Below are 20,164 nucleotides of genomic sequence, written 5' to 3' on the forward strand. Positions count from 1 at the left end.
GCCTAGTCTTAGGGGATGCTACATTTTCCTTCATATGTCCAATGCTTCAATTGCTTTGAGGCGCTCACTCGCTCTTCAATGGTCAAAAGTTTGCGCTTTGATGGCCCGTGTTTGAAATAGTAGGTTAAAAAAAAAAGTCTTGAACTGGCTTTTGACAGTTTATACCAGTCAGGGAGGGGTGGCTTTGCAAAGGTGACAAAGGCACATACATAGGTGAAAAAGTTGAATCGACGGGGGTTGGGCCGCTGTGGGTGGGGAGCGAGTAGCTTTTCGTTCAAGTCATACAGCATCGATCGAGCTGACTGACAAACTTGAACCAGCGGGGGTTGGGCTGTGTGAAGCAGCTGACTCCAATCCACTGATTGCACTCGTAGGACACTAGTATTGTGGAACGCTTTGCTCTGTCCAGGTTGAAACCAAAGCTCTCATTCTGACCCTTTATTTAGTTTGCCCAGCCCTGTTAAATAAATGCCTAGTCTTGAGGGATGCTAGATCTTCCTTCATATGTCCAATGCTTCAATTTCTTTGAGGCGCTCACTCGCTCTTCAATGGTCAAAAGCAGGGGTCACCAAACTACGGCCCGCGGGCCGGATACGGCCCGCCGGCACATTTGGACCGGCCCTCTGAACAATACCAGAGACGCTATCGGATTTTTTTTCCTATTTGGCCTTGAAGACTGGGACGTTTTACTCTTGTGTTTGGTTCATTGCACCCCTGCTGAGCCCACAAATCATCCCAGTGAAGCGGGGCTTCACATTGCTTCTTTGGTGACACGCGCGGGGAGAGTGTTTCCCTTTGATGCATGCGGGCACGTCCACCGTTGCATGCACGAGCAGTGTTACCGAGACATCTGGACGATCGCAGGTGGGATTCTGTAATGAAGGTTGTGGTGTCGTGCATAAACTTCATCAGGGCAAAGGGAGAAGAGTGTGCATGGCACAACAGAAAGTTAATGTTCCATGGCTTTTTTTCTATGAAGAACCCAGAGAGAGTTATTTAGATATTATTTATTTCATAAATAGTGTTATTTATTTCCTGTTTTTTCTGTGAAGAACTCAGAGGGTTATTTAGTTATTATATATTTTATTAATATTGTTATTATTTATTTCCTGTTTTTTCTGTGAAGAACCTGGAAAGGGTTATTTGGTTATGTGTGGCTTCCTGGAAAACAATAATTTTTTTAAGCTTCCCTACCATCGTCACTTTTTCTGTTACAAACTGACACCGGCCCCCCATCAGAGAAGGGAAAGGTTATGTGGCCCTCACAGGAAAAAGTTTGGGGACCCCTGTACTAGAGTGTTTGATTTATTAACGATTGCATGTAAAGAAGGTATAACGAGTTTGGATTGAATGGGTGTATCGGTGGTCGATTGTTGATCCTTGGATCCACATGGCAAGTGTGGGGCATGTTAAAGAAGATCGGTATTCGATTATTGATGTCTTAACAAATAGCTTGAGGCACGGGAGATGTGTTGAATCATTACAGTAAAAGTTGGATTGAAGTAACAACAACATCTCACTGTTCTGATTATTTCCCCCTGTGTTTCAAGATCAAATGCAGGGTGTAACATAAGCACCTGACTCCAATGCACTAATTGCACTTGTAACATACAGGAGTTGCAGAAAGTTTCCTCTTTAGAGGTTGAAACCAAAGCACCCTCGCACTCACTGTGGACCCTATTTTTCCCAGCCCTATTAAATATTATGGGATGCTGCGTTTTCCCTCATATGTCCAATGCTTCAATATTTTTTGAGGCACTCACTCACTCTTCAATGGTCAAAAGTCTGCACTTTGATGGCTCACATTTGAAATAGGTCGAAAAAAAGGCAGCTTTTTGTTTTGCAGGCCACCCAGCGTTGACAAAATAGAATCAACGGGGGTTGGGCCGCTGTTGGTGGGAGGGAGCTTTTTGCTCAAGCTATCAGGCATGGACCAAGCTGACTGACAAACTTGAACCAGCGGGGGTTGGGCTGTGTGAAGCACCTGACTCCAATCCACTGATTACACTCGCAGGACACTAGTATTGCAGAAAGTTTCCTCTTTAGAAGTTCAAACCAAAGCACTCACTTTTGGCCTTTTTTTAGTCTGCCCAGCCCTGTTAAATAAATGCCTAGTCTTAGGGGATGCTACATTTTCCCTTCATATGTCCAATGCTTCAATTTCTTTGAGGCGCTCACTCGCTCTTCAATGGTCAAAAGTTTGCGCTTTGATGGCCCATGTTTGAAATAGTAGGTTAAAAAAAAGTCTTGAACTGGCCTTTGGCAGTTTATACCAGGCAGGGAGGGGTGGCTTTGCAAAGGTGACAAAGGCACATACATAGGTGAAAAAGTTGAATCGACGGGGGTTGGGCCGCTGTGGGTGGGGAGCGAGTAGCTTTTCGTTCAAGTCATACAGCATCGATCGAGCTGACTGACAAACTTGAACCAGCGGGGGTTGGGCTGTGTGAAGCACCTGACTCCAATCCACTGATTACACTCGCAGGACACTAGTATTGCAGAAAGTTTCCTCTTTAGAAGTTGAAACCAAAGCACTCACTTTTGGCCTTTTTTTAGTCTGCCCAGCCCTGTTAAATAAATGCCTAGTCTTAGGGGATGCTACGTCTTCCTTCATATGTCCAATGCTTCAATTGCTTTGAGGCGCTCACTCGCTCTTCAATGGTCAAAAGTTCACGCTTTGATGGCCCGTGTTTGAAATAGGTTAAAAAAAGTCTTGAACTGGCTTTTGACAGTTTATACCAGGCTGGGAGGGGTGGCTTTGCAAAGCCATCCACCACATACATAGGTGACGAAGTTGAATCAACGGGGGTTGGGCCTACGTTTGTTCGGGGAGAGAGTAGCTTTTCCTTGAAGTCATACAGCACCAACCGAGTTGACTGACAAACTTGAACCAGCGGGGGTTGGGCTGTGTGAAGCAGCTGACTCCAATCCACTGATTGCACTCGTAGGACACTAGTATTGTGGAACGCTTTGCTCTGTCCAGGTTGAAACCAAAGCTCTCATTCTGACCCTTTATTTAGTTTGCCCAGCCCTGTTAAATAAATGCCTAGTCTTGAGGGATGCTACATCTTCCTTCATATGTCCAATGCTTCAATTTCTTTGAGGCGCTCACTCGCTCTTCAATGGTCAAAAGCAGGGGTCACCAAACTACGGCCCGCGGGCCGGATACGGCCCGCCGGCACATTTGGACCGGCCCTCTGAACAATACCAGAGACGCTATCGGATTTTTTTTTCCTATTTGGCCTTGAAGACTGGGACATTTTAATCTTGTGTTTGGTTCATTGCACCCCTGCTGAGCCCACAAATCATCCCAGTGAAGCGGGGCTTCGCATTGCTTCTTTGGTGACACGCGCGGGGAGAGTGTTTCCCTTTGATGCATGCGGGCACGTCCACCGTTGCATGCACGAGCAGTGTTACCGAGACATCTGGATGATCGCAGGTGGGATTCTGTAATGAAGGTTGTGGTGTCGTGCATAAACTTGATCAGGGCAAAGGGAGAAGAGTGTGCATGGCACAACAGAAAGTTCATGTTCCATGGCTTTTTTTCTATGAAGAACCCAGAGAGAGTTATTTAGATATTATTTATTTCATAAATAGTGTTATTTATTTCCTGTTTTTTCTGTGAAGAACTCAGAGGGTTATTTAGTTATTATTTATTTTATTAATATTGTTATTATTTGTTTCCTGACTTTTTCTGTAAAGAACCTGGAAAGGGTTATTTGGATGTTGTGTGGCTTTCTGGAAAACAATACATTTTTTAAGCTCCCCAACGATCGTCACACTTTTTCTGTTACAAACTGACACCGGCCCCCCCCATCAGAGAAGGGAAAAGTTATGTGGCCCTCACAGGAAAAAGTTTGGGGACCCCTGGTCTAAGGAAATATGAGGTGTTTCATGAAATGTTTTGAAAAAGGATAGTTCATTCAATTTCTCAGTATTTTCCTAATGTTCTTGTGCTTCTTTACACCAAAACAAAGGAAAGACATGATATTTGGGTTATTTATAGCAGAGTATGGTATAATTTTAATGGTCCGGCCCACTTGACATCTCCCTAGGCCGTATGTGGCCCACCATGCCAAATGAGTTTGACACCCCTGGCTTAGGGCACCTGGAAATCCAACTCAGTCTCCCATCCAAGTACTAACCCGGGCCTACAAAATGGATTCAAACATTTCAGAACATCTTGTATATTGACTATATGTGCAGTCATGAGGTCAAATGTTGTAGGGGTTTGTAAGAATTCACGGGCGAATAAATGGATTATGGAATCGCCACGATATATTTGTGGTAATGTGACAGAAGTGATTACATTTTGGGCTCATGGGGGCAAAAGTCACAGGTCAGAAGAAGAATCTAAAATCAACATTTCTGATAAATGTTATCAACCTTGGATGATGTTTGTAAAAATGAACAAAATATGTTACATTTTAAGGTCAAAATAAGGCAAATTTCCTACAGTTATTTCCTAACTGAACTCATTGGCTGCTAGACGTCCAATCGGCCGCCCGCCCTCTCGCCACGAATGGATTGGACGTCCCGTATAGCGACATACCTCTCACGTCCTTCGCCGGGCACATTTTGTCGGCAAAGGCGCTAACGGGCGGCGGCCACGGGGCGTAGACGGTAGCGGAAGGGCACGTCGCGGTCGGGGCGCAGGATGCCCAGGCCGGCGCGGCTGGCGTCGGGGCGGGCCGGGGGCTGCCCCGCTTCCAAGCGCAGGTCAAAGTAGAGCAGCAGCAGACACACGAAGAGTTTGATCTCGTTGACGGCGAAGAAGCGGCCGGGGCAGATGGTGGCCCCCGAGCCGAACGGCATCAGGTAGTGGCGAAGCTTTTGGCCGTCCTTGAAGAACTCCGTCTGCCGCGCGAAGCGGTCAAAGCGAAATGTCTGAGCGGAAGCGAGACACAAAGGGAGATGTCACGCGTGCTGAGAAAAGTGGAAACCATACCTTGTAAAAAAAAAATCATTAAAAAAGTCTCGTTGTCTTTAATTCAACTTCCTGTGGATGTCCCAAACCGCCAGCGAATGAACGCGTGCGTACCTGCGGGTCCTCGTAGATGTCGGCGTCCATGTGCACGCTCTGCGGGTACAAGGCCAGGATGTCGCCGCGCCTCACCGCCACGCTGCAGGCCGCGTCCAATTGCAGATTCAAGTCCTCCTGAGCCACCCGAATGTTGATGGACGCCGACGACAGACGCAGAGTCTCGTGGATGGCGCTGTCTGGGGGGCCGAGGAAAGTCCAGAGAGGCCAAAAGGCGCAACGACGGGGAGCGTCCTACCTAGGAGCGTCATCCGGTCCAGCTGCGCCGTGTCGAGATCCACGTCGGCGCACGGGTCCTCGTGTCGGTCGAGCTCCAAGACCTGACGGATCTCCCGTCGAACGGCATCCAGCGCCTCGGGGTCCCGCAGGAGGTGGTACGCCGCCCAAAAGGTGGCCGGCGCCGTGTTGGCCACGGACGCCCACAACATGGCGAAGTGGTGCGCTGGAAGACAAACAAAGTTCTTACACCGCCGGGGGTCAAAGTCCCAAAGTCAACAGCGAGTGAGCCGAAATAAACAGGAAGTCACTTGGGGATGTCCCAAGAGCCACACACAGTGTTGTACAAAAATCTGAACAAAGTGACCTGGGAATCGTCCAAAATCAACAGAAAATGACATGAAATTTCTTTCAAATCAATAAGGAGTGACCCAAAAACAACAGTGAGACAGATTTGCCCCAAAAGAAAAAAAAAGGACTGAAAAAAAAAGACTGGCACGGAAACAAACAGGTTTGTTTCCGGTTAGACTATCAAAATAAGAGAAAAGGTGAATCTACTAGGTTGCCATTTGGGCTAGTTTTTCAATCAAAGACGGCAGGGCGCCGACCCACCTGCTTTGTCGACGTCGGTCAGCGGCGCGTGCTGCTCCAAGAGCGAGGCGCGGCGCCGGATGAAGTGCGACACGTCCGCCCGGTCGGACATCCTTTGAGGCAGGAAGTACCGGATGAGGCGCCGCCGCACGCTCCGCACGCCTCCCAGCACCCAGGCGGGAACGCCGGCGATCAGCAGCGGGAAGACGTCGTCGAAGAGGGTAAAGTCGGCCCTCAGCGCCTCCGCCTGGGCTCCGCAAAGGTCGTCCGCCGGCCGCCCGTACACGGTGGCGAGCGTGGCCTCAAACATGACGCGCACGCAGAAGTGGTAGAGGCCAGACGTCCTCCAGGCGCCGTCCGGGCCGTCGCGGCCGTCTCGGCGGACCAGCGCCAGCAGGTTGGCCGTCATGCTCCGCGTCAGCGGCGCCAGGTTCTCGCCGTGGAGGAGGCGGAAGGAGGCGTGGATCTGCCGGGACAGGCCCGGGAAGCGGCTCTCCGTCAGGGGCGGGTACCCGAAGGCCGCCGGCGCCGCCTTTTTGGTGAACTCGTGGAAGTCCAGCTGACGGGCGTGTTTGATGAAATTGGGGTACATCAGGGGGTTCATGACGAAGGTCATGTGGCGACCTGCCGCGCACAAACACAAGAGAGCCCGCCCACTCAAACCGGATCGGCGCAAATGTCATCACGCTAATGGATTAGTCCAACTGTCTGAGCTGAGAGTGTTCAATCCATTGCAGTCAATTGACACACATTTGCGCACAGGTGACTCGTTTGTTGCGCACGGGTGAATTGTTATCTAGCCTCGCTCAACGGTGATCCAGAGTAGCTTTAAAACATATCCATGGATTAAAACTAACATTTAAGTGCCAAAATTGGACATCTCTGATAGTTCTTTACATCCTTGAACAAAAATAATGAACAATTCTTGGGCAAGAACGACTCATTTTGGACCAAAATCCAATTCCCGAGCACCATTTTGGATCAAACATGCAACAATGCGTTGCCAAATATTGATCATTTTAGACCCCAAAAATGTATGATTGTCTATGCATTTCGCTGCAAAATATGTGGCAACGCGAGAGCGGCGAACAACCTGCGATGAGAACGGTGAAAACATCTCCGAGGTTCCTCTGCTGTTCCTCTAGGAACTTTCGAGCGTCTTTCCGGAACTCCAGCGCTTTGCCGAGAAACGGAATCCAGCCGTTGATCAGCGGGGGTTCGCCAGGGCGCCTGGCGGAAGAAAATACACAAAGAAAAAGGGCAAAATGTCACATAAACAGAACCTTAGAGGAAAAACAATGTGCTAAAACTACTGAAGTACAAGTAACGTGTGTATTTTGGATAAGAGCCAGAACGCATCGCCTTAGAAAAAAAATGTTTCTCCTATTCTAACGTTTTCCACGACTCATTGCTTGCCATTGACAGCGATAGACGTCCAACGCTGTCTATGGCAGGAGCGTTGCAGGAAACACCTGAACTTTTCCACGTTTTCTTGTGCAATTTATGGAGGTGATTTCACAATCACAAACAAAGCCGAACGTAAAATTGACTGCGTCGAGTCGTCCGTCACTTTGGACGACTCGTCCGAACCGTGACGTCAAGCCCAGTTCGAACTCTGACGTCAGTCCGTCTACGTCAAATAAAAAAAAAAAAACCAAAAGCCAGATTGACGGAATGCAACGGCGTCGGGCCGCCATGTTGCTCATGCTCACCTTTTTCGACGTCGGCTGACGAGCAAAAACGCAAGCAGCAAGACGCACGCCAACAGCAGGAGCATCTTCGCGCGTGTCCGTCAAACAAAGTCTGAGAGAAGCGCGCTGACGTCACTTCCGGGGGGCTGGCCTAGAAAGGTGGACACTGGAGCGGAAACGTGGACCGCCTTCAAAGTTCCAACTGGATGGGCGCCAGTAGAATTAGCATTCAAGCGAGGGTTACAAGTGTCAAGCCTGCTTTCCCCCCCCCTCGAAAAGTCAAAAATACGCTGAACTAAGCAAAAAATAAAATAATAAACTGAGCCTAAGCACATTCCTGCGTTTGCAATCGGAACAATAAAACCCCCCACCAAATAACATCTAAATTTGCATTTTACCCTGAGAGTCGATGGGTTATGACTCGTTTTTTTTGTTATTCTTTAGACGGAGGTTATTGATGGAAATAGATGTCCAATATAATTTGGCTTTGAAGTAGTACAATTCACACTAATTGACCAAAAATTCTCTTGGACCATAACCTCATCATCTGGACTAAAAAGTGGAAATGTTATAAAATGAATTAATTTCAATTTGTATAGTTCTGTCAAAGGGAGCTAGTGAATTAATTTATCAAACAACATGAAAGTTGTTAAGAGGGTGTTGATGCTTTACCTCATTTGGAGCATTTGTGAATGCTAATAGTAGTTCTACTACGTTAATGTGTGGTCATTACGAACCACTACAAGAGCAGTAGCTGTCACTGTTAATGTTAGCTAATGATTAAACTTTGAGTGGACCACTTTATGGCTGTGGTTGTTCTGATCTGTGTGTGTGTGTGCGCGTATGTATGTAAGCACCAGGCTTATCTCCAAAGTTAGCATGATTTCCAATTTATTGGCAGCAAGGAGAAAAAAGGAGCAGAAACTTCATCACATGACTATTATAGATTAAAGGTTCGTTCGGGCAGGCGATCGATCGGCGTTTCCTCTTAACCGCGTGCACCGGGAGGGCGCGGAACTCCGGCTTGGCCGCCGCGCGCTCCCCTTCCGCTCGTTTTTCTCCCGACGACGCCAACGGTTAAAACTAAAGCGGCCGCCGTGCTTAAAAAGCGCGGCGTCGTTAAAAAGGTCCCGGTCCGTACGACTTTCCGTCCGTTCGAGAAAGGACGGCGGAAAAGTTAACGCGAGTAATAAGCGAGCGAGCGAGTTTAATACAGCGGTCGTCGGGCTAAAAGACGACAAGATCACTAACGAGACCGTTTCGTTCCCTCCGCGAATTGAGTTTTCCGCGTCCGTAGAAGAAGTGAGCGCAGAATCGCGGCTCCGGGTCGCCCGGCCATCGCGGGGGGCCCCGTCACCACCCTCCCCCGCCCGCGTTGCCGCTAAAAGACGCTTGTCGAAAAGCCCGGGAGGACGTCCGACGCGGACAAACGTGTTCTGCCTGTGCTTTTGTTGTGTGTGTGCGTGTGTGTGTTTTGCCAGCGACGGATGTTATCCGCCGCGGCGGGTGTCCGGCCGTTCCCGGGCGCGGGAGGCCTCGGGCGGAGCCTCGTCGGGGGCGTCGTCCCCCCCTCCCGCCGGCGTCTGCCGCGCATCAACGGTGGCCGGCGTGGGTTAAATTGTGGCGGCCGCAGCGGCCCATCAGTGCGGCGGGTTGACGCTACCGTGGCCCCGTTGTTGTTTCTGCTTCTGCTGCAACAGGAGCTGCTCCAGCGCCGACGGGCCGGGCTGCATCATGGAGCTCGACCAGATGGACTGCACGCAAAAGCAGGCGCCCCAGGTGAGCGGGGTGCCGTCGCGGCCTCGCCGGGGCGCCTCGCCTACCTTGAAGCTGTCCAGCAGCACGCTGGAGGACGACTCTTCCATGGGAGACTCCTGATTGGTCCAGGAGCTGCCGCCGGGCGGGGCTTGGTGCCAGCCGGGGTCCGAGACGGCGGCCGGCAGGTAGTCCAAGCCCAGGCCGCTGCTCACGGCACCTGAGAGACACACAAACTCAAGGTTTAAATCAAATCAAATTTCATTCCATTCAAAAGGGATCATGAGTTCAACTGCTAGCTCAGATCACAATGTACAGTCGTACCTCTACTTACCAAATTAATTGGTTCCAGAACTTTTTTCGTAACTTGAAAATTTTGTAAGCAGAGGTGTACTTTATACATAAATTCTCTCATTTGTTCCACGGTCCTCACACAACTACAAACTATACCCTTTAAAATTGGTCAAAGTGTCCTAATTTTGTATGAAAGGTGTGAGGAAACACACAAAAATTGGAGAAAATGATTGATTAATGTCTAAAAATAAATAAAGCATATGTAAATGTGCAGTGGGCCGCTGAAATAGTTCCTTCCGCGGCTGTTATTATGGGAGACGTAATACTTTTGGGGGATTTCGTCACTTGTATTTTTTTCGTATCTCGAGTCACTCATTTGCATCGAAAAGAATACGTAACCTAAAAATTTCGTACCTAGAGGCATTCGTAAGTAGAGCTATGACTGTACGTGCTGTGCTAGTTAGCATAAGAGACATGATAGTGGAAACACCCAATGGACATTCAATCCGTGTCAACTGGGAGGGGCTGGAATTGAACATTCAATCTATTTTTTGGGACTAATTTGTTCATAACTAACTGTTTATATAGATCATGGGTGTCCAAACTAGGGCCTGTGGGCCAGCCATAAGAGCACCTGTTTTTTCGGCCTTCCAGCGGTCCAAAGGTCTGCGCTCGCGACTATCGGGCGTGCCGATGGGTCCGAAGTTGGAGAAGGGCGCGTTTGCGTGATTGTGCGTGGGCGGCGAGGACGGCAGGCTGCTCGGGTTGGACGAGTGAGGCGACTGGCTAGCCGGCGTTGAGTGATCTGCCCGACGGAAAAGCGGGCGGTGAATTGCCCGGCGGTGGTGCCGACATCCGTGGACCTCCGAGCGACACGCACCTGAGCTGGCGGGCAGCGAGGGCGACCATGGCGTCCACTCGAACAGGGAGTACAAGGAGGTCTCCTGGTGCATGACGGGAGCGTCCGACTTGGAGGCGGACGACAGGTTCTTGCCGTACGCCTGACTAAAAATGCTGTTCTGGTTGTACTCCTGCATGGGAAAACAAAAGAAAACTCAGGGGAATATTTGAAGAATGCGAGTGAGGAATGGTTCTTTTTAGTCGTACTTTTGGGAAGGTTAGTCAGTTTCCTTCAAGTAGTGACAATCAATTCATCGTTAAATACTAAATGAGATAAACTGCATTTTTTTTCCCCAGAGACTGAACAATTGACTCTTGTAGGGGTTCTACATTTTTTTATTCCAATTTATTCATCTATTTTTTGATTATTTCAAACACTAATTTGTAAAAAACAAAAAACTACTTATTTCTTCATAATTTTTATAGATTTAATTTTGAATGGTTCTGAGAGTTGCTCCATTTTTTTGCGACATTGTTGACCTAAAAGTTGGCCAATCTTTTTAGGGTTTCTTAGTAACATATTCCCCTACTCACAATATTAAAAATAAAGTATAAAGTATTTCTGATCTATTTATCATTTTAATTAAAAACGAACTATTTTCTTTGCATAAAGATTTTTTTAAATTGAATGAATTTTTTGTTTTTATATTTGTTCATTTATTGTAAAAAAAAATGTAATCTTCATTGTATTTTTGTTTCAATTTTAAAATGGCAAACCGTAAATATTCTATTCTTCTTTTTTCCTATTTTAATCAAAAACCTGAAAATATTTTCCTCATATATATATTTGTTTAAATCAAGTAAAATGTCTCCCAGTTTAGATTAATTGGACATAAATGGTCAGCACGCGGCAGTTGAGATGGATCCGGAGCTAACCTGCACGGGCAGTAGCGAAGCCGATTGGCCGAGCGCCTCGGGGATGCCGTCAGGTTGTCTGCTGGGATTGGGTAGCTGAAAGGGGGAGAAAAAAGAAAAAGGAAAAAAAAAAGGTGAAGCACGGCGGCGAGGAGCGCCGGCGGCAACGGGAAGGAGACGACATACAAACATGTTGGGTCCGGGAAGCGAGCTAAGAGGAGCGGACAGAACCCGGAAGAAATCGGGAGGCTTAGAAAAGAGCAGCTCGTCCTCTTCCTCCAGTTCGGCCAGAGATTTTAACAGGTCGGGAGGAAGGAGAGGCGAGCTTTTGGGCTCCTGAACAGCAGGAGGGAGGAAAGAGAGAAGAAAGAAGGAAAGAGGGAAAGAGGAGAGGGGAAACAAAGCGGGACAAAAGTGGGATCCGGGGCACAAAACAGCGCCGAGCTATCAAAGCAAGAAGTTAGCCAGATCCCGAGTCTAAAAGTGCCATTTGTTGTTTTCGTTCATCGCTCCTTTGCGCTCACGTGACGTACACATTGACAAAAAAACAACAATTTAATATTCAAGTTTCCCCACACTCATATTTTAGCTTGTTTGCGATGCTAACTTCAGCATGTTAGCTAACATGCCGGATGCGTCACTTTGGTTTGAGTGTTTTTGCAGTCCACAACCAAAACAGGTGAAGTTTTAAAATGTCTGTCTCTATATTTTGTATCTAATTCATGTTCATTGGCTGCCACCCTCCAATTTCGAATCGATTAGACATCCACTCGTCAAAGTGTCATTGTGAGAAGAAAAAAAACCATACACTTGTAAGTCCATAAAATGGCCAATACTGTGATGATTTTTTTCCCTTCATTTTGCACAGCACTCCAAGAAAGCTTGAACAAACTGATAGCACTTTTGCTCACCTCAAATGGCATTCCCCTGAGCCCGGCGGCGTCCTGCTCCCCGGGCAGCGGGGCCCTTTTCATCCTGTCCTCGGCCATCCGATAGGAGGGGTCCCAGTAGGCCGGGAACTTCATCTTCTTGTCCATCTGCTGCTCGTACGCTTTGTGGGCATCCTGAGGCGACATGTAGAAGCTCTGCGGCTTGAGCGACATCTGAAGCGACGCCGGGAGCTTTTGCAGCGCCGCTGCCTGATTAGGACTCCACAGCTGAGGATCCTGCAGGAAAGCCTGAAAATAAACACGCCTCAAATCATTGATTGTATCCAATTTACTTACAAGATCCAAATTTGGTCAAAAGATTCAAACTCAAAATGTACAGTAAACAAACCCAATTTGAAAACATTATCTTGATTGTGATTTTCTTGCATTTTTTTGTTGTTGCTGGATATTTGCTCTATGTTCTGTGGTTTGTTTCAATTGTGTAAATATATTTATAAATATTTTAATTATCTATATATATTTGGAATATTCCTTTAACTTATTTCTTGAAATTGAGTTATGGACATCAAATTCATTTGGAAAGGGAATGCTAGCATTGAGTGACAATGCTATACTGCCATTGACAGGGATTGAAATCCAATCCGCCAAAATGGATTGAACGTCTATTGCCGTCATCGGCAGTGGCCAATACGTTTGTACTTAAAAATAATTTAAAAAATGATGTTTTCCTTTACATGATTAGTTTCCTCTCAAAATAATGCGATGACCCCCAAAAGCAGGCAGGCGGAGATTAATAACTTGATTTTGTGGGGGACTATTGGCGGGACTCGGGAGTAGACCACAGACCTGCTGCAAGTGGGCCGGACTCTTGGCCACGGCGACCTGCTGAACGGGCTTGACGGGCGACGTCACCTGCAGCTGGGTTGGCGGCGGCACGCCCGGAGCCGAGGAACCGGGTCCCGAGGGCCTCTGCTGACTGTACGGGATGTGGGACTGCTTCCCCCCGCCGGCCACCTGCGAGCCGGCCGCCGCCTGCAGGAAGGGCGCCGCCACCGAAACGCTGGCCGAGAAGGCGAAGCCCGGGTTCACCTGCAGGCCCGGGAACGCCACCGGGGGAGGGATGACGAAAGCCGACGGAGGGAAGCCTGGGGGGTAGAAACAAACGAGACGTGAAGCCGAGCATTTCTTGGAAATATGACATGAGGCTACACAATAGAATGTGGCGCTTGTCATTTTTTGTTATCGTATCGTGACCCTGGCAAATGGCATCGTGAGTTGATGTGTATCGTCCCGCCCCCGGATTTCGTACCAGGGCGACTTGGCAGCGGCGGAAAGGCGCCGGGATGGTGAATGGGGATGAACTGGGAAGAGCAGGCGGCCGCTTGAGTGGGAGTCGCCGGAGCCTTCTTGGCTTCGGACACCGGTGTCTTCCTCATTTCTGTTTGACTTTTCACCTGGGCAAATAAACACCAAAAGAGGGCGGATGAGAACAAGAAGACAAAAACATCTCGGCAACAGACGGAAACGGTGGTCACGTCAAAGACGGACGCCACTGACCTGCTTGCCGGCGTCGGGAACTTTCTCCTGAACGGCTTTCTTGGTTTCGCACTTGCGCTTTCCGTCTCTCTTGGGCTCAATTTTGACCGCCGTGCCGTTGCCTTTGGCAAAGTCGCGTCGCTCCTTCATGCCGTCCTTGGGGGGAACGGCGCGGACGGGCTCCCGAGGTTTGATGTTTTCCTTAAAGGTGACCACGGGCCGCTCGGCGCCGTCCGGCCAGGAGCCCGGGGGCTTTCCGGCCGACAGCACCGACTTGAGGCCGGCCGCCGCCTGCTCGCCGTTGGACGCCTCCTGCAGCACGCAGGGATCCTTCTCCTCCGGCTCTTCGATGGCCCGCTCGGGAATGTCGCTGAGGAAGAGGAGCAGGCCGTCCTCGCCGGAGCGACACTGGATGAGCCTGCGGGACGGAGGCGAGCCGGCTCAGGCGCCGGCGGGAAAAGCGGCCTCCCCCAGTGGGTGGGGAATCGACGAGCCTCACCCCGGCTGGTTGTCGGCGATCCACTTTCCGAGTGCCACCAGCCTCTGGTGACGCGTACGCAGCAGAAGCGCATCGCGGTCCACCGGGACGCCCCGGTGACCTTTGGTGAAGTCCACTGACCTGAAATAGCGGAAAGGTCGGCGAGGCGGGAAAAGGCGTGGGCGTGTGAGGGCGGGAAAGGGCTACCTGAGAGCCGGGCGCAGAGCCAGGAAGCCTTGAAGCTCAAACTCTTCCGGCAGCGGCGTGGCTAAACGACAAAAGTCAGCCGTTGTGAATTGGACGTTTCAAAGACTCTAGTGGAAAATTCTCAACGACCTCCCACAAAAGAGGAAGCAATTTGTGATTAATCGTCAATTATCGTTTGGAAAAAAACCCAGAAAACAACAAGTGGGTACCTGAGGACGAGGACACGTGCTGGTCTTTGGGCTGGAAGCTATTGAGGATAGACACCAGCCACGGCCAGACGCTGAGGGGACAGCAAGATGTGACAGTACGTGAGCGTCGGACCGAGACGGAAGGCCACCCGCCCGGTCGGTACGCGTGAGATCACTCACTGCTGCCTCTGATCCACGGCGGCCTCGCGGAACACGCCGGGCTTCAAGCGCATCCAGTCCAGAGAGACTTTGATGGCCGGCAGGGGACACTCGCCCACCGCCTCCTCTTCTTCTTCGCCGCAGTTCTTGTTTAGTAGGACCCGGCTGCACATGAGCCCCAGGAAGGACACTGAAGAGAAAATAGGTCCGGTCAATACAGTTGTTTTTTTTATTACAAACTTATCCTTCTAGGAAAGCAACAAAGTAAAAATAGGACTACGAGACTAAAGTTGAACCAAGTATGAGGGAAAAAAAACTAATGTAGCTGCCTTTGGCCCTAATAGCCAATCTGAATATCTTCCCCGTCAGGTTCTTACTAAAGAGTCCAAGGAGCTGGAACCAGCTGACGGCTCGCTGTCCGTCAGCCACCGTCTCGCGAAGGTGGTGCAGCTCAAACAGGTTGATGACAGTGATGTGCACCAGCTGCTGAGAACTGAAGGCCTTCTGCAGGATCAGCCTCTGCGCGAACGTGTACGTGCGTCAGCCGGCGTCCGCGTGGGAGGAGGCGTGGCCTACGCCGCCTACCTGAAATTGCTCCTCCAGACGTTCCCTTAGAGCGTCCAATTGCTCCATGCTTTTGCTCAGGTAAACGTGGCCGTGGAACTTGATGAAAGCCTTGATGAAGTCCGACACGCTCCACTTGCCTCTGGTCTCCTCGCGGCTAACCAACGATAAAAAGCACGTGGTCACATAATGGACTTTAATGTGCGATCAATCCTCTTCCAGCTGGAAATTGAAATGAATTTATCACCAGTAGACGTCCGATGGAATTTAAGTCGGAGTCAATGACTTTTGGTTCATTCGCTGTCAATGGCAGTCAATGAATTCATGCCTTTATTTTAGAAACCCATGAATAGAAAAATGATGATCAAAAATAAATATATTTTCATTTATTTTTAAACGACTTTAATAATTTATTTTAACAGAAACCATGAGCAAGTTTCCAAAAAAATAAAGGGGAGAAAAAAAAGTACCTATTAAAGATTAACGTTAGCCTGTTTACTCAGTCTTATCATCACTCAGTTGACACCGGACCGAAACTAGCAATTAGTTACTTGATGTTAGTAATGTAATTTTTGTACTTAAGCTGCACAAAAATGAGACATCTCCTAAAAAATGGCTATATAAATATGATCCATTTAGATCTAAACATAAAACCAATGCTACACTAGAACAGTGGAAGAGACCTGCAATGTGCCGCTAAAGCTAGTAGTAGCTTGTCTGACAAACATTTGAGCCGTTTAAAAATGTTAGGCGATACGCAATTTGTTTTAACCAATTGTAATACAGCATTATGTTGAAGGAAGGGCTTCGAAGATTTAACCACAGGCAACGCTTACCTCTCCAGCGCCTTGGACAGCGCCTTTTGCAGGTTGGTGGATGCAGCGGGGAAGGGGAACTTGACGGCAATGCTACGGCAGTAGTAGAAGATGGTGGTCAGGTGGTCTCCTTTGGAGGACGCCAGGATGGCCAGCTGGTTGTACGGCTGACCTGAAAGACGCCGGCACGAGAGGGGCTGAGATTTGGCCCACTTTGCGATCCAACTCCGAGCGAGCGTTGTCCTCCCCAAACTCACCATTGGACGGGACCAGCTGGGCGGCGTGCCGGTAGTAGGACTCGGCCTGGCTGGTCTGGTTGCGGTAGCGCGCTGAAAGCGGCGAAAGACGACGAGACAGGGTCAGACGGGGCGGGGCCTACGGGCGGCTCTTCCTCACCGATATCGCCGAGGTGCACCAGGCAGTGCTGGCAGATGTACGAGCACGAGCTGGGCTGCGGCGTTACGATGGCGCCGTCGCCGCCGTTCTGTCTGTTGCCGATGACGCCCAGCCGTGAAGACTTGACGCGACACGGCAAGTCCACGTTGAAGACGCTGCACAGCTCCTGCAACAGCTGTGAAGCACCATTGCGTGTGATACCATAGGGGTGTCTAACTCAAGGCCCGGGGGCCAGGTGGGGCCTGCCACATCATTTCGTTCGGCCCGGAAAAATGTATGTTGCTACAACTACATAACTGATTTTTTTTATTTCTTATGTAAAGAAATTTAAATTAAAAATTGCATAAACAAAAAATACAAAGGAAAAAAATGGTATCATTCTTTTTTTTTAATTCAATTATATTTTCCCATGAAAAAAATACATGTAAAATCTATTTATCCCCATTGTTTTGGGGGATAATAAATGGAAATCAAAAACATATATTACAGGATTGGACTATTCTTAAATTATGGCTCAACTATCCAAAACAGATTCATTTGATAATCAATTATTTGTCCACTATTCGATTAATGGCGGTGGCCTTTGCTCAGCACACATAACAGCCCCAACATAATTACAAAGTATGCGTTTGACACCCCAGAATTGGACAGCTAGCCATCATCCATTATTTAGGTCTCTCTCGTATATGCCGCAGCTCACCTGGGTGTAAAAGCCGCTGGCCGCCTCCAGGAACAAGGACAGGTTAGCTTGCACCTCACTCCGGTTGGGGTTGGCCCGGTTCTTGGCCTGGCTCTGTAAGGTTGTGATCTGGTTCTTGAAGGCGTGGTTCCACCTGGAAAGACACAGGCACGGACGGCGGTCACGCAAGTCGGACATAAACAGTCGGGGAGGCGGGGCAGAACTTACAGATCCTGCTCCACTTTCTTGTCCAGGGCGTACTCCAGATCAGTGACCAGCATCTTCTGGTACAAGTCTTGCAGGGCCTGGCGGGACGTCCACGCCTCGGCTGGCGCCAGCTTGGAATCTGCGTCACGCAAAGGCTTGCGTGTTAGTCTCTTATCTGCTCAGCCCATCCAAAATTATCAACCAGCCATACTCAGAATTTAAAATACATTGTTTTGTTTTTTTTACTCATTTCACCCCTTTTAAAGTAGAAAAAGTCTCTGAATTCTTTTGACAACATTGTTACGCTGTGGCTAATCACTGTATGCATAAAGAGTCATCTAATTGAAAAATTATGATTAAAGCGGGCGGCCCAATGGAGCGAGTGGTTAGCACGTTGGCCTCACAGCTCTGGGGCCCTGGGTTCAAATCCAGGTCACGTCCACCTGTGTGGCGTTTGCATATTCTCCCCGGGCCTGTCCAGGTTTCCTCCGGGTATTTCGGTTTCCTCCCACATTCCAAAAACATGCATGGTAGGCTGATTGGACACTCTAAACTGCCCTAGGGATGAGTGTGGTTGTTCGTCTCCTTGTGCCCTGCAATCGGCTGGCCACCGATTCAGGGTGTCCACTGCCTCTGGCCTGGAATCAGCTGGGATAGGCATATATTAACTGACAGGTTAGCTGGGAGCCATATGCACCCACCAAAAGAGCCACATAAGGCTCCCGAGCAATAGGGTCCCTACACCTGCTTTATAGCATTGGCTGCCATTGACGGCAATAGACGTTTAATCGTCTTCTTTTCTTCATTCAAGTTCTGATCCCTTCTTTACGCATTGGAGTATGATTTAATTTCAAAACGAGTCCCGAGCGAGATTCCCACCAAATTTACATCCTTTCGTATTCTTTCGTCACTTACAGCTATGTGGTTATAACATTCCTTATATTTTTTTTAATCACACATCTAGTGCCGGTGACTTGATTGATGTTTGAACGGATGCACATCGCAAGAAATTGCATACATTCCGTTGTCATGGCAACAGAACCGAACCCAAAGCGCAACTTTCCTTGCGCCGGTTCTAAAAGTCACTTGAAAATGAAGGTCAAATGCTTTCCCGGACGAGGCAGAGATGCTCACCTGTCATGTCCGCCTTCAGGGCCTCTGCCTGTCTGCTCGCCAACACAAGAGAAAAGAACAGGTTAGAGACAACGCACGTCATCGGCTGGTGACGTCAGCTGGCGCACGTCATCATCAAGCTCAAAAAGCGTCTGGCGGCGTCCGAATTGGCTCGAGTCGCCGCAATAGTACCACGATCGCGGTAGTAATGCACACGCGTGACGTCACACAACCGCGTATCGCAACGCACGCGTTAGCAACAAGCTAAAGCTACGTAACTGCAATGGACCAGTGAAGACTGACAGGGGAGAAAGAAAAGGGCTTGAAAATAAAAATATAAAATCAAACTTTCAAATTGAGGTGTAGGTGAAGTTGAAGGCGTACTTTAGCGATGCCATTGTAGGCACATAGCTGGCCAGTTTGATGATGACAGGCGGCATCGAATGTGTTGTTGACGAACCAAGCTGGCTAGCCCCGCTCGTTTTTTCCTAAGCACGCCACGAAAACTACAGCAAGCCGAGCTTCAAATGTCGCTTTATGACGCCCGTCATGTCGTGTCTGGTGGCTTGCGCAACCTACCGTAAAAAGTGCGCGCAGAGGCTCATGGTGACGGCTCGCCCGCGTTCAAGCCACGACGAGCTCACGGGCTAACGCTGCTAACGCCGCCATATTGTTGCTTCCTGTCGGCCAGTCTGGCATCTTCGGCATATTTCGGAAACAACTCGGCCCACTTCGGCGTATTCGGAAATATCCTGCACAAAGGCACTAAATCACGACTGCGTGTTACATTAAGTGACTCTTGGTTGATACTTTGATCATTCGGCGTCATTTGCGTAGAATGCACGTCAAACTATTCCCCTTATTTAAGAGGAATGTAGCCTTTCATGTCGAAAGGTAGGGAGAGATGTTCGGCATGTTTCGGAAAGATTCGGCTCAATGCCTGCGTGAAAGCAAGGTGACTGTGTGGGCGGGCACTGAAAAGTCAGGTCAGTTGATCAGTGAAGGCACACATTAAACTGTATAACAAATACGTACTAAAGAATATTATACTAAAAAAATGTTTTTTTTAATTCCCAAATTCAAGTTTCCAGAAATTCGTCGATTTTTAATAGTTACTCCATGATTAATCATAAACGTTATACCATTTAAACAGATAACTTGCAAATCTGTCACATTTTCAATGCTTTTTTACTCATTAGCTGCCATTGACAGTAGAGGACGTCCAATGCATTGTGACTCTGAGTGTCAGGCAGTGATGAAATGAATGAGTTAATTTGTGATTAAATGCAAATTAGTAGTCCTATTTTATAAGAGAGTTAATTTGCCATTAATCATAAATGTATGGACGAGCCAGTCCTCACAGTTTAAAGGATTTGGACATCTGTCGTTGAGAGTAAAAATTGACTTTATTTATTTTACAAATAGAAAACAGCATATATCTTTTATATTTCTGTTTTTAAACATCGTAAACATAAACCTACAACTGAAGTGATTATCTTAATTTCATTAAAAACGTTTTATTTTATTTTAAACATGTCCAACTTTGTTGGACGTCCAATCCATTTTGATTTGTATACCAACCATTCCAGTTG

General features: G+C 48.4%; 2 protein-coding genes across 4 annotated transcripts; both read right to left on the reverse strand.

Annotated features, from left to right (window-relative positions):
• Positions 1-3,993: 3,993 nt before the first annotated feature.
• Positions 3,994-7,724, reverse strand: cyp7b1 (cytochrome P450, family 7, subfamily B, polypeptide 1). Its single transcript, XM_077616115.1, has 6 exons — positions 7,558-7,724; positions 6,939-7,075; positions 5,867-6,469; positions 5,277-5,480; positions 5,039-5,217; positions 3,994-4,884 (listed from the first exon to the last, which is right to left on the reverse strand). The coding sequence occupies exons 1-6, from the start codon at positions 7,620-7,622 to the stop codon at positions 4,591-4,593; spliced, it is 1,482 nt and encodes a 493-aa protein (XP_077472241.1). The 5' UTR covers positions 7,623-7,724; the 3' UTR covers positions 3,994-4,590.
• Positions 7,725-8,410: 686 nt separating this feature from the next.
• Positions 8,411-19,503, reverse strand: smg7 (SMG7 nonsense mediated mRNA decay factor). Of its 3 annotated transcripts, none has more exons than XM_077616229.1 (23): positions 19,152-19,503; positions 18,594-18,625; positions 17,481-17,598; positions 17,274-17,406; positions 16,574-16,748; positions 16,435-16,506; positions 16,199-16,349; positions 15,384-15,519; positions 15,176-15,317; positions 14,820-14,988; positions 14,661-14,731; positions 14,452-14,512; positions 14,266-14,385; positions 13,788-14,184; positions 13,540-13,684; positions 13,143-13,375; positions 12,252-12,518; positions 11,527-11,676; positions 11,362-11,436; positions 10,466-10,616; positions 10,220-10,390; positions 9,360-9,511; positions 8,411-9,290 (listed from the first exon to the last, which is right to left on the reverse strand). In XM_077616229.1, exons 1-23 carry the CDS (start codon positions 19,175-19,177, stop codon positions 9,177-9,179), a joined length of 3,261 nt encoding a protein of 1,086 aa, XP_077472355.1. In that variant the 5' UTR covers positions 19,178-19,503; the 3' UTR covers positions 8,411-9,176. The 3 variants fall into 3 exon arrangements, with proteins under 3 accessions (XP_077472355.1, XP_077472354.1, XP_077472356.1); XM_077616228.1 differs by having other exon boundaries at positions 13,077-13,375; positions 19,152-19,501; XM_077616230.1 differs by lacking the exon at positions 11,527-11,676 and having other exon boundaries at positions 13,077-13,375; positions 19,152-19,499.
• Positions 19,504-20,164: the final 661 nt, after the last annotated feature.

Source organism: Stigmatopora argus, chromosome 12 (assembly GCF_051989625.1).
Source record: "Stigmatopora argus isolate UIUO_Sarg chromosome 12, RoL_Sarg_1.0, whole genome shotgun sequence".
Taxonomy (NCBI): Eukaryota; Metazoa; Chordata; class Actinopteri; order Syngnathiformes; family Syngnathidae; genus Stigmatopora; species Stigmatopora argus.

Excerpts from the sequence above, each read along its gene's own strand:
- cyp7b1 (XM_077616115.1), bottom strand. The coding sequence starts at position 7,622 with ATGCTCCTGCTGTTGGCGTGCGTCTTGCTGCTTGCGTTTTTGCTCGTC. Across the intron at positions 6,470-6,938 it reads TTTCACCGTTCTCATCGCAG|GTCGCCACATGACCTTCGTC; the intron begins GTTGTTCGCCGC and ends TGTGCGCGGCAG. Across the intron at positions 5,218-5,276 it reads GGACCGGATGACGCTCCTAG|ACAGCGCCATCCACGAGACT; the intron begins GTAGGACGCTCC and ends TCGGCCCCCCAG.
- smg7 (XM_077616228.1), bottom strand. The coding sequence starts at position 19,177 with ATGAGCCTCTGCGCGCACTTTTTACG. Across the intron at positions 15,520-16,198 it reads CTGTCCAAGGCGCTGGAGAG|CCGCGAGGAGACCAGAGGCA; the intron begins GTAAGCGTTGCC and ends ATCGTTGGTTAG. Across the intron at positions 11,437-11,526 it reads TTCCCGGACCCAACATGTTT|CTACCCAATCCCAGCAGACA; the intron begins GTATGTCGTCTC and ends TCCCCCTTTCAG.